Here is a 12,657-nt window from a genome sequence, read left to right on the forward strand (position 1 = left end):
TGGGAGCCCCTGCAGTTGTGAAAGGTGCTATCTAAATGCAAGTATGTCTTTCTTTACCATGAAAACCACTGTGCTGCTTTCTTCCTGCTTCTGCACAGAGTCTAATCTTGCTTTTGATCTTGCTTTTTTTACCATCTTTGCAGCTGTAACATTATATTCCTCACTCTATTCAATAGTCTTTATGTCCTTGAATGGTATGACCTGCCTGTACTGCTCACAAACAGAACTTTCCACTTTGCTTCGGTACATGCGACAATAATAAATCAAAGTGGTGTTGGGACTCAGCTCTCCATATTTCCTGTTCTTTGTGACAGAGCAGCAGAGAAGATTGCATAGGGGAGGCTGTAACTTCAAAGGTATCAGTCACACGCTCCCTCACACACACTCACACAGTCACAGAGTCCCTCACACACACGCACATAGTCTCACACACAGTCACACACTCACACATACTACCTCGCACATACTCCCTCACACACATGCACATAGTCACACACTCCCTCACACACACACACACTCCCTCACACACACGCACATAGTCACACACTCCCTTACACACTCACACACACTCCCTCGCACTCAGTCACACACTCCCTCACACACACGCACATAGTCACACACTCCCTCACACACACAGTCACACACTCCCTCGCACACACTCCCTCACACACACGCACATAGTCACACACTCCCTCACACATACACACTCCCTCACACTCACAGTCACACACTCCCTCACACATACACACTCCCTCACACTCACAGTCACACACTCCCTCACACATACACACTCCCTCACACTCACAGTCACACACTCCCTCACACATACACACTCCCTCACACTCACAGTCACACACTCCCTCACACTCACAGTCACACACTCCCTCACACGCACAGTCACACACTCCCTCACACGCACACTCCCTCACTCCTCCCCCTCACCCACTGCATTGCTGCATTGCCCCAGGGTTGAATGAATTATGAGGTAAAACCAAATTGGATTTAGATGGCAGAAAGAAACAGACCACAATCACGAGATTAAAAAAAACCCATTTTATATAGTACACTAAATTTACCCATCTTTACACAGAATTCCTGATCCTTTTCATATAAAATTTATTGTGCTTATAAAACTCTACAATCAAAGCTATTACTTGGTGTCTCCATTATGTAAAACATTTGGTGGGTGCAATGTTTATGTCCCAGCATCACAAATCATATTAGAACTTGAATATTTTGGATAATATCAAAGTGTTAACAAACTCCGAAATGAGGAGGGCTTTGCTTAAAGAGCAGCAGCAGCACCACACAGTCAGCTTTCTGTATTCCACTGGCACTGACACGGAGAGGGGGTGGGAGTGATACAGTCTCACAGGGGGTGGGAGGGCGGGAGTGGTACAGTCACACGGGGGGTGGGGGGGAGGTGGGAGTGGTACAGTCTCACAGGGGGTGGGGGAGAGGTGGGAGTAGTACAGTCTCGCTGGCACTGAGTCTCACAGAGGGGGCGGGACTGGTACAGGCTTACTGACATTGACACTCACAGAGAGGGGAGGTGGGAGTGGTACAAACTCACTGAGGGAGTCAGGAGTGGTACAGTCTCACTGACACTGACAGTTTCATGGAGGGGATCAGGAGTGGTACAGTCTCACTGACACTGACAGTCTCTTCGGGGGGAGGAATACAGTTGCACTGACTCTATCTTGGGGTGGGGGTGATAACAGTTGCACTGATACTGACTCTCTCCTGGTTAGGGGGAGGGGTACAGTTGCACTGGCATTTTCCCCAGGGATACCATGCTGAGTTGAAGCTAAGTTCAGAAAGGAAGCTCACTTTGCCGGTTGCTGGGATGTAGAAATTGCCTAATGATGACAGGTTGAATAAGTTGGGGGGTCTACTGGAGAGTGAGGAATATCCAGTTAAGGCTTAAAATTCTGAGAAGGACTGAAGGCATACACTGGGAGTCCAAAGGTGTGCAGGCGAGGTGGATTAGCCATGGGAAATGCAGGATTACAGGGAAAGTTGGGGGGTGGAATATGCTTCAGAGGATCAGTGAGGATTTCATGGACCAAATGGCCTTCTTCCTCACTGTAGGGGTTTTATGATTATTGGGGAACCCAGACCTAATGGGAAAAGTTTAAAAATGAGAGTTCCCACTTCAGAATGAGATGAGAAGGAATGTTTACCCTCATTAGCCTTTGGAATTCTTTAGTCAGGGAGCAGTGGAGGCTGGGTCACGCCCTCAAAACGGAGTTAGACCAATTTTTGACAACAGTGGAGTTAAAGGTTATGGGGGGGGTCAAGCAGAAAGTGGAGCTAAAGCCATTCTCAGACCCGACATGATCTTGTTGAACGGTATGAGTAGGCTGAAGGGCCTATTCCTGTTGGTATACCTGATGATATGATGAATTCAGAGTTGTAAATCCTAAATGGGATTGGGAACTAGAATCAAGCAAACCTCAGAAACACAGGAATAAAAATGAAACTCGAGCCTTTGTGAATGTCAGTGCTGTGAACTCCCTGTACGTGCCAGTGTCTCCCATACAAAGAGAATAGACTGAACCTGTGAAGCTACCAAACAGAAAGGTTGAGCTACTTCAGATTCTGGATTAGAGCGGTGCTGGAAGAGCACAGCAGTTCAGGCAGCATCCGAGGAGCATGAAAATCGATGTTTCAGGCAAAAGCCCTTCATCAGGAATAAAGGCAGAGTGCCCGAAGGGTGGAGAGATAAATGAGAGGAGGGTGGGGGTGGGGAGAAAGTAGCATAGAGTACAATAGTTGAATGGGGGTGGGGATGAAGGTGATAGGTCAGGGAAGAGGGTGGAGTGGATAGGTGGAAAGGAAGATAGGCAGGTAGGACAAGTCATGGGGACAGTGCTGAGCTGGAAGTTTTGAACTAGGGTGAGGTGGGGGAAGGGGGAATGAGGAAACTGTTGAAGTCCACATTGATGCCCTGGGGTTGAAGTGTTCCGAGGCGGAAGATGAGGCATTCTTACTCCAGGCATCGAGTGGTGAGGGAGCGGGGGTGAAGCAGGCCCAGGACCTCCGTGTTCTCGGCTGAGTGGGAGGGGGAGTTAAAATGTTGGGTCACAGGGCGGTGTGGTACCCGAGTTCACTTCCTGCCACACACCGTCTGAAATCTGACCAGAGAAAATCCCACCAGCCCTCCTCTGAAATTCTTATCGTGTAAACCCTTTCCCCTCCCAATCTTGTACAAAACTCAGACACTGCACCGACATGACTACAGCCCAACTGCACTTAAGTTGCAATGAGGTGTTGTTTTGTGAAAGAAAAAGAGTTCCCTCTAACTCCAGACCACTCCGTCCCATTCCTTCCCCTTGGAATTCTGAGTCAGTATTCCCAAACACTCAATGAATTAACATGCTTATATAGAAAAACACTGTGAAAGTTCTGCCCCCTTCTGACTCTCTTACCTTTCACCTACATCCTCAGCCCTCCCCCGCCCCATTCTCTGAGGCTCTCTATGCATAAAGTGGAGAACAAGAGTCAATGCGGTAGCAATGGGACATCACACACAGTGACATCCAGTGGGTATGGAAGCTGCCTCTGAGAGGGCAGTTGTTTGTAAGAGAGTAATCCCCGGTGTCACGGTGAGGAGTTGTTCAGTTCCTGATAAGCAGTGAACGTGGCTGATCGGGGAGGTGGGTGGTGGGGGGTGGGGTGGTGGTGGTGGTTTATCCATGGGTGTATGTGTGTGTGTGTGTGTGTGTCAGGGTGCTCCTTAGCAGTTTCTGTTTTCAAAGCATCTGAATCTCCCACTGCTGGAGCGGATTCTCCTCGTCGTGTTTACAGATAATCGCACTGTCCCGATCGTAAGACTTGCCACCTAAAAGTGAAGGAGACAGGAATCATGTCAGCCCGCTGGACTAACACTGTGAGCTCATCACGACAAACCAAGGGGGGCTTCACCGCCTGGCCCCCAAACTCCAATGGCACCACCCCCTTTTATTGGGGTCGACCACACATTGCCCACCCCTCGTTTAAGTTTAGAGGGAATCTTCCTGTTGCCAATCACCATTTTCACTCACTGCTCCGTCCACCCATTTCTTCCCCCATGTGATTCGACGGAAAATGGAGATATTGCTCCCTCCCTCTCAGTTCACTAGCGTGTGATTCCCCAAGTCTGTGCTGATCCCACTCATCCCACCCCAGAGTCAGTAGTTCAAAGGTTGTGAGGTGACTGTCATCTCAGTTACCAGGCTGTTCCGAGACTCAGAAATGAAGTATCTGCCCTTCTCACTTCAAGTCTTTTTTTTTAAAAAAAATCATTCACGGGATGAGGGCATCTCTGGGTAAGCCAGCATTCATTGCCCAACCCTAATAGCCCACAAAGCATTTAAGAGTCAACCACATTGCTCTGGGTCTGGAGTCACATGTAGGTCAGACCAGGTAAGGATGGGAGATTTCCTTCCCTAAAGGACATTTATGAACTGGACGGGTTTTTCAAACAATCAGCAATGGTTTCATGGTCACCATTAGTCATTTAATTCCAGATTATGGTTTGAATTCAAATTCTCCTTCCCCATTAACTGCTACCCCACAGTTACAACAGTGGAATAAAATCCTTTGTGGAACGGAAGGCAATATGGTCAAGTATTTGGCATTAGCAGCAGCTTGGCACAATGTTAATACAGTGAGGGCTGCAGCCAAGGACAGAGACACCCTGTGCTGTCCATCCGCTGCAACTGAAGGAGGGAAAGTCACCATCGCTCTCCAAAAGACCATGGACAGCTCGAGAGAGACAGAGGTGACTGGGTGGTGAGATTATGGGCGGCATGGTGGCACAGTGCTTAGCACTGCTGCCTCACAGCGCCAGAGACCCGGGTTCAATTCCCGCCTCAGGCGACTGACTGTGTGGAGTTTGCACGTTCTCCCCGTGTCTGTGTGGATTTCCTCCGGGTGCTCCGGTTTCCTCCCACAGTCCAAAGATGTGCAGGTCAGATGAATTGGCCATGCTAAATTGCCCGTAGTGTTAGATAAGGGGTAAATGTCGGGGTATGGGTGGGTTGTGCTTCGGCGGGTCGGTGTGGACTTGTTGGGCTGAAGGGCCTGTTTCCATACTGTAGGTAATCTAATCTAATTAACCTGATGGACAGCATGCCTCGGGAAGGGGTGGGCAAGGTGTGAGAAGGTTTGGGCTGCGTTTGATCTCAATCCATCAGGGAATCGAACCTGTGCTGTAGGCATCACAAATTAACCAGACCAGCCAAATGAGCTAGCCAATCCGCCAACTGAGTGAGCAAGTCCAGTCAATGACCAGCCTATCCTGGCGCCTGGGATCCAGTATGCCTTTGTAACATGCAAATTAGCTGAGAGAGTGGGAACAGCAACCTATAGCATTCCTCCACTTGGATCAGATCCTGCAGCATTGGTTTAGCTCCTGAGGCACCTGCTGACACTTCAATCTGTGGGTGTCCTCATCAATCTCACACGGGGTTCTTCACTCGGAAGACCAGCAGGGGTCACTGGAGAACAGCATAAGGGTGTGTACAACCACGTGGCACCTTTAACATCAGGCACTTCACAGGAGGATGAACCTGAGAACTTACTTCAGGAGACAGTAAGGATTTGTAAGATGAGAGTTGTGCAATCTGGTTGTAACTGGGCAGGGAGCTAATATAGTCGAGTGTGCGATGCTGGAAAAACTCAGCTGGTCAGGCAGCATCCAAGGATGAGGAGAATCAACGTTTCAACCCTTCATCAGCATCTGCAGTGCTCACTTTGTTCAGGGAGCTAATATAGGTCAACAAGCATAGAGATGATGGATGAACAGGGTTTGGTTTGAGTTAGGACATGAACAGCAGAGTCTGAATGTGCTTCAGATTACGGAGATGGGAGGTTGGTCAGGGGAGCATGGGATAATCAAATCTAGGGGTATTAGTGGCTCAAAGTGGATGGGTACAATAGGGACTGAGCTGGGTGACATTACAGAGATGGAAATAGGTAGCTGTGGTGATGGAGGAGAAGTGACTGGAAGCTCATCTTGTGCTCAAATAGTTTACAAACACAATCCAGTGTTGGTTGAGCCTTGGCATGCAGCCCGGATGAGGAATGAAGCCTGTGCCTGGTGAGGTAGCAAAGATCAAAAACAATGGCATCAAGTTTCTCGAAATGCAGGAACATTGATGCAAGTAGGCAGCTGGGGTCGAAGGCAGCAGCTTAGAAAACACCTCACCTTTGATGTCGAGTACAAGTCCCTTGTACAAGACGCTCTGGATTGTTCCACTCCTTTCAAATGTCCAACAATGCCTTGGCACCCGCTTCTCAGACCAAAGCACAACCTTTGTGCCAGTCTCACTCAATGCGCCAATGGTTTGGAGGCTCAGTTCTGGAGCAAACTGTGACACAAGTGAGGGTAAAATACATGAAATATAACAAGACACTACATCAGATGACAGAACCTCATTTTCCACGCTTCACAAAGTATTGACTCTTTCTGGGGTATGGGCTCCAACATTACCAAGTTGCCATCTTTTGGTAAACAGCCTTTCTCAATATTGCAGGTTTAGCAGGTGGATGTCACTGGACTACCTGACGTGGAGAACATCACAGTTGAACACAGTCAGGTTCTCCACCAACTGTCAGCTGTGGCTCAGTTGTCAGCTGAGTTGCTTCTCTGCTTGGAGTGTGGGGTCATGCTACTCCACATGGTACTGAATGGGTGCAGTATTGCTGGATGAACCATCAACTGAAAGCTTTGAAGAGGTGTCCTGTAGCTGCAAGCTATTAACATGTATCAAAAATCTGTGTTTCTAGTCCTAAACCCCATTTCATTGAATGTCTCCACCCAGTCTGCAAAACAGCCATTGATCAGAGCTCTCAGTTTTCCATCCTGTAGCCAACTTTGTGACCATGTTGATTTTGCCCTATGGGCTTGAGCAAATAACTTGTTGCTTGCAACTTTATCAAGTTCCTTTCCCGGTCCATACGCACGTTACTTACAATACACTCATCTATAAACAGCATTTCATTAAAAAAATTAAGACCCTCATGTGGGGCAGTCATAATGCCCCTGCCTCTGAACCAGGAGATCACAGTTCAAGTCCCACTCACTCTAGAGATGTGTCTGAACTGGTCGATTGAAAATATCTATCAGCACAAATTTTTTTTTAAGATGAGGAAATCTCAATTAAGTTAGTCAAATATGACGAGCCCTTAACAAATCCATGCTGACTCTCCTTAATTAGATCAAGTTTGTCTGTTGGTTTTCTGCCGGATCATTGCTTCCAAAAGCTTCCCAATCACTGATGTCAAGACAGCCTGGTCTGTAGTCACTGGATTATCTTTCTCCTCTTGCTGTGAACAACAGTTGCAATCTTACAGCCCTATGGTACCCCCCTCCAAACCTCTTTCTAAGTAAACATTGATGCAAACGTTCAGTTGGTATCTGCTGTTGGGCTCTGTCACTATGGAGGACTCAGTTCTGTGAGTGGATCTGGGCTCTCCACCTGAGTACAGGTAGACTGACCTTGCAGGGAATAAGATGTACATTTACAAGAATGAAACCTGGACTTCAAGGGTTGAGTTATGAAGAGAGATTATACACTGAGGCCAGTTTTCTGTGGAACTTAGAAAGGGTATTGGGTGATTGAAGTCTTCAAGAATTAACAGGAAAAGACAGGGTAGATAAAAATAACTTATTTCCACTGGTTGGGGATCCTAGATCTCAGAGGTATAGTCTGTGAATGAGGGCCAGACCATTGAGGAGAGATGTTACAAAGCTACAAACAAAAAGTGTGGTAGATGCTCTGAACTCTTTTCCACAATTGGTAGTGGATGCAGGATCAGTTGGTAATTTAAAATTTAAGCTAGATAAACCTTTCTTAAGCTAAGATAAGGAAGGATATGGGCCAAAGGAGGTAGATGGAGTTTGGTCACAAATCAGCCATGATCTCACTGAATGCAGGAACAGGCTGGAAGGACTGAATGGCCTGCTCCTGTTCCTAGGTTTCCTACAACGTGATCGCCATCTATTCAGCCCAATCATTACTCAGACAAGCCTTTCCTGTGATTATAAGAACTTCATGACTGTGGTCATCATTGACAATGTCAGCATTGTAATTCATTACAAATGGTAGTCAATGTACTAGCACCATGTGGGTATGTCTGTAGTCACATATAGACCAGACCAGGAAATTAACTGATTTGTGAGAAAATGTCAGTTTTATAATCATTGCTACTGAAACTCACTTTTTATTCCAGATTTTCTAATATGATGTGAAATTTCATTCTGCCCTTGTTGGATACAACCACATCATTAAGCCAGGCCCCTGGAATACTCAGTTAGTAATACATCCATTATGGCCCCATTACCCAAACTTGTCTGTAAAAGACCATTAATTCTGTTCTATTATCCGCCAATCTATTCCTGTCCTGTTGATTTGCCCTTACTTGCTGTTGACACTGTCAGAAGCCGGATTCTCCTGTGTATTGTCAAGCTGACATCTCTGCTCCTCCTTTCCCCTTTCATTGAGAGTTCTCTGTGTCCTTCTCCATTCGGATGCAAACACTTTTCCCTTCACCGAGGTGAATCTAGAGTGTACTCAGACAGAGTTTCAGGTCCGCCCACTACTGCCCTACATTTCAACTTGAGACCAGGCTAGGTCTCGCCCCAGTTTGCAGAAGTCTGTCTTCCTCCGGTTGTGAAGGCCATTTGGAGGGTGCTCAAGTTAAAGAGAGCTTTTTGTGGGCAAAACCATCAGAGCCTGTTTGTGTCCCACGAGCAACAAGGTGAAACCATCAGTCTCGGTTTGTCTGTATCTAGCGAGGCGGCTACATTGTCTGCACGCACCCAGCCATCTTAACCTCTCCCTAATATCACCCCACTTGAATGTCACTAGTCTCTTGCACAGCACATCTCTTACTTTGGGTTTCAGCAGCCCCTTCTCATAGAACCAGAGCTGCTCCAGTTCCGTATTCTCTGCAGCCACAATGACCCGTCCAGACTTCACATCCTCCTGACACAGAGTGACCGACAGGAGGTCATTTGTCTCTTTGTTCTTGATGTGGAAAAATGCAGGTTTCTGTAAAGTCAAAGACATTTTGGTGTTACCCTCAAGAGTGGTTAGCAAGGCAGAGTTGTGATGATTCTCTGTATCTCCCTCACCACATTTGTATGAATTGTCAGGCAATAAGAGTGAGAGAACTCAGATGAGAGTGGTACCACACGCACTTCAAAAGGGGCAACTGACATACCGAGTCCCCGAGCAAGGAATGGCACAGGTAGGAGAAGAAATGAGCAGCGAGTTATATTTGGGAGATTAAAAGATTTTATTAATAGGAGGAAGAAAAGGAAGGGGAAGTGCAGATGTCCCACACGTTGTCCCTGTATTCCTCAGAGTTGGTGGACAGGGATCAGAGGGGCTACAGACTTACAGGATCATTGTTGAGGTTGAGATTGGAGGTTGGATTACGGAGCTAAACATATTTAGCCGCTCAGTTACAAGAAGCATGGTGTCCGGCACTAACCTGTGAGACTGGTGCTAAGGATCCAATCCTCAAGAAGCCACTGTATTTGGGCCAGTTAGAAATCTCAATGGGCTCCAGGAGCACTTGGCGACCTCGGAAGTTGCTGTGCTCATACAGCACCCAGCTACAGATGGCAAAGAGAAACTGAATGAGCATCAGTGACAGTGGGCAAGATAATGCCAGCCCTTTAACCTTTGGGGTTCTGTGAAGCCTGAACTTGGTTTGGGCTAGGAATGCCTGGAAATCTTACATCATGATGTCTCGCAGGTTTGAGGTGTTGCCTCGAGGGGTTTGGTGTCTCTGCCCACTATATTGTGACAGGGAGTAATACTCTAAATGACAGTGTACACAAGTGGGTGTGTGGAATAGCCTCATACTGTTTGACTAATTGCACTTTGAGACTGTTCTAACTATACAGATCAAGGCCAGGATTTCTGAACTTGCAGCAACGTTCTGAACCTCATGACATTGAAGAGTTAACTGCAAGCTTCCCAAGAGAAAATACACACCAATATTAACTAAAATAATGCTTTTTCTCCCATTTTAGTTAAACTACTTTGCCCTTCAGATCTAAATATTCTGGAGCTGGAGAAAAGAAAGACTGAATGGATGATTTTTGACTCTTTTCAATCAGACATGGAGGACTCTGTTCACTCTCTGATTGGTCCTGGGAAGACAGGACACTTTATTTTATTCATTCGTGGGATCTGGGCATCATTGGCCGGCCAATATTTTATACCTACTCCTAAATGTCCAGAAGGCAGTTAAATGTCAATCACATTGTGGGTCTGGAGTCACATGTAGGCCTCAGACCAGGTAAGGATTCCTTCCCTGAAGAACCTTAGTGAAACAGATGGGTTTTTCTGATGTACAGCAATCGTTTCGTGGTCATCATTAGACTCGATTTGGAGGTGCCGGTGTTGGACTGGGGTGGACAAAGTTAACAATCACACAACACCAGGCTATTGTCCAACAGCTTTACTGGAAGCACTAGCTTTTGAAGCACTGCCTGTCAAAGTAACCACTTGATGAGGGAGCAGCGCTCCGAAAGCTAGTCCTTCCAAATAAACCTGTTGGACTATAGCTTTGTCATGTGATTTTTAACATTATTAGAGTCCTAATTCTAGATATCTATTGAATTAAAATTCCACCATCTGCCATAGCAGGATTCAAACTCAGGTCCCCAGAACATTACCAGGGTTTCTGAATTAACAGTCGAGTGATAATATCACTGGCCATCACCTCTCCTATCAAGGAGCCAATAAGAGCATGGAGCCAATCCATCCTGATTGGAGGCAGGATGACACCTCCAGGAATGCATCCACCAACAGTTTGCAACTCTCTGTGGGACCCATAAGACAATGCATCAGGTAATTGGAGACAGGGGCAAATTGCTCGATTAACCAGTGTCAAAGATCATTAGTAATCAAATCAAATAAAATGCTTTCAAGTGAAAAAATTCTTTGCTGTGCTATTAAAAAGTGAATTAACCATATGTTTGTGGTTTTATTTCTCAATTGTCTAATGAGTGTCTTGGTCAAATGTTTAAGATGACAACAAACACTGTTCTCCAAGTTGCCATTGCCTCCTATGACGGCTCTTCAAGAGGTCACTTAGATCCGACAGACCCATTGGATGTCCCTGACTGGGGAATCCCTATCCTTCAGCCAATGCCTGCCTACTCAGACTGAAGTCTCTATGAATGACACCCTTACTGTCTGATCTGATCAACAGGAATAAACAGTGTGTAAATTCCAGGATGCAAGGGGTCAGCCATTCAGGGGGTTGTTAAAGGGGACAGGGGAGGGAAGCTGTTAATGCTGACACCACAGCCCATGGGCAGGATGAGAATGAATGGGTCATTCCTATCAGTTCAACTTGGAAATGGTCAATTTTACAAAACTGATATTCTGTTAATATCCTCCACTATCTGTATTTTAGTGGAGAAATAATCCTGCTATACTTTGGAATAATTTGGTGTAGTTTTGACCATGCATTTGGCGACTCTGTTCACTATAGTTGATGAGTAAATATCCACATCCAAGTAATTAGCTGACAATATCTGTCCTGGAAAGGAACCACTTCCTAAAGACAATCAAATTAAAAGAAGTTGGTCATTAAATCTCATTGCGTACTTACACACCACCACTGACACGGAGGGACAGAACCAGATTATTGTAACCGTCGGAGACCAGATTCTTCAATTCAGAGTCAAGTTCAATCTCCTTTCCTTCAAAGTTCTCCAAACTGTATAAAGTGATTGAAGGCTCGGAGAAGACCTGTGCAAAACAGATGGTAAACCATGAGACCATATTCTAGCTCCACCATTACTGGCTCTGTTCCAATCCCCTCCCTTTCAATTCTGCTTTTCAAGCACATCTTTCAGCTTGTTTCTTGTGAGCGATGCAGATTTTTAAAAGACCATCCCAAAGCACAAGGAAGAGCTTGCCCTGGATAGATTTTTTTAAAGCACCTCTGGAGCTGGTGGGATTTGAATCTGGGTCTTCTGATCCAGGGGTGTGGACACTACCACTGCACCACAGGAGCCTGCAGAAACTGCATTTACATAGCGACCTCAGTAGTCTGAAAGCCCTTCGCAGGCAGATTCCTTGGAAGCTGCCTGACCAGCTGTGCTTTTCCAACATCACACATTTTGACTCTGAGTTCCGGCATTTGCAGTTTTCACTTTCTCCTACTGTATAGTTTATGACTGCTAGTTTATGACTCCTCTCCATATCCACCTTCTCAAACCCTTGCATTATATAAATGACATTACTCCCTGGAGAGAGAGGAAAACTCTGGATTATTCAGCCTGTCAGTTCATCACATCAGAGTGCCTGGCTGCTTCTTGCTGGCTTTGGGCCTGGGAAGATTGGGTTGCTTAGCGGATGCCTAGCTCCAATCAGGCTGATCACAAGGGTTTGAACATCCCGGAAAGTTGTGTAGGTCACAGAGCAATGGAGGGATGGGGGGGCACGGAGCATTTCTTTGTGGATATTCCTACTTCCTATGTGGTGTCTTACTGTGTATTCAGAGATTCTGAATTGTTGTGGCAATGCATACTCCTGTGTGTGCTGTAGCCCGAAACTATTGCGAGGACCCAACTTTCTCCCCGTCACATGGCTGACCCACAATCTCTTCCTACCTCAAAATTCTAAACTCAAATCTTAC

The 12,657-nt window shown here is 46.3% G+C and overlaps 1 protein-coding gene across 1 annotated transcript in view; it reads right to left on the reverse strand.

Moving 5' to 3' along the window:
* Window positions 1-1,071: 1,071 nt before the first annotated feature.
* Window positions 1,072-12,657, reverse strand: part of LOC132830013 (beta/gamma crystallin domain-containing protein 1-like) — an 87,168-nt gene continuing 75,582 nt past the window's right edge. The window contains exons 17-21 of the mRNA XM_060847473.1: window positions 11,626-11,765; window positions 9,487-9,610; window positions 8,883-9,041; window positions 6,194-6,356; window positions 1,072-3,844 (exon numbers count right to left, since the gene is read on the reverse strand). Coding sequence (XP_060703456.1) covers window positions 3,756-3,844; window positions 6,194-6,356; window positions 8,883-9,041; window positions 9,487-9,610; window positions 11,626-11,765 — 675 coding nt within the window. The 3' untranslated portion in view covers window positions 1,072-3,755. The remainder of the gene's footprint in view (window positions 3,845-6,193; window positions 6,357-8,882; window positions 9,042-9,486; window positions 9,611-11,625; window positions 11,766-12,657) is intronic.

The sequence above is a fragment of the Hemiscyllium ocellatum genome, chromosome 30, assembly GCF_020745735.1.
Source record: "Hemiscyllium ocellatum isolate sHemOce1 chromosome 30, sHemOce1.pat.X.cur, whole genome shotgun sequence".
Classification (NCBI taxonomy): Eukaryota; Metazoa; Chordata; class Chondrichthyes; order Orectolobiformes; family Hemiscylliidae; genus Hemiscyllium; species Hemiscyllium ocellatum.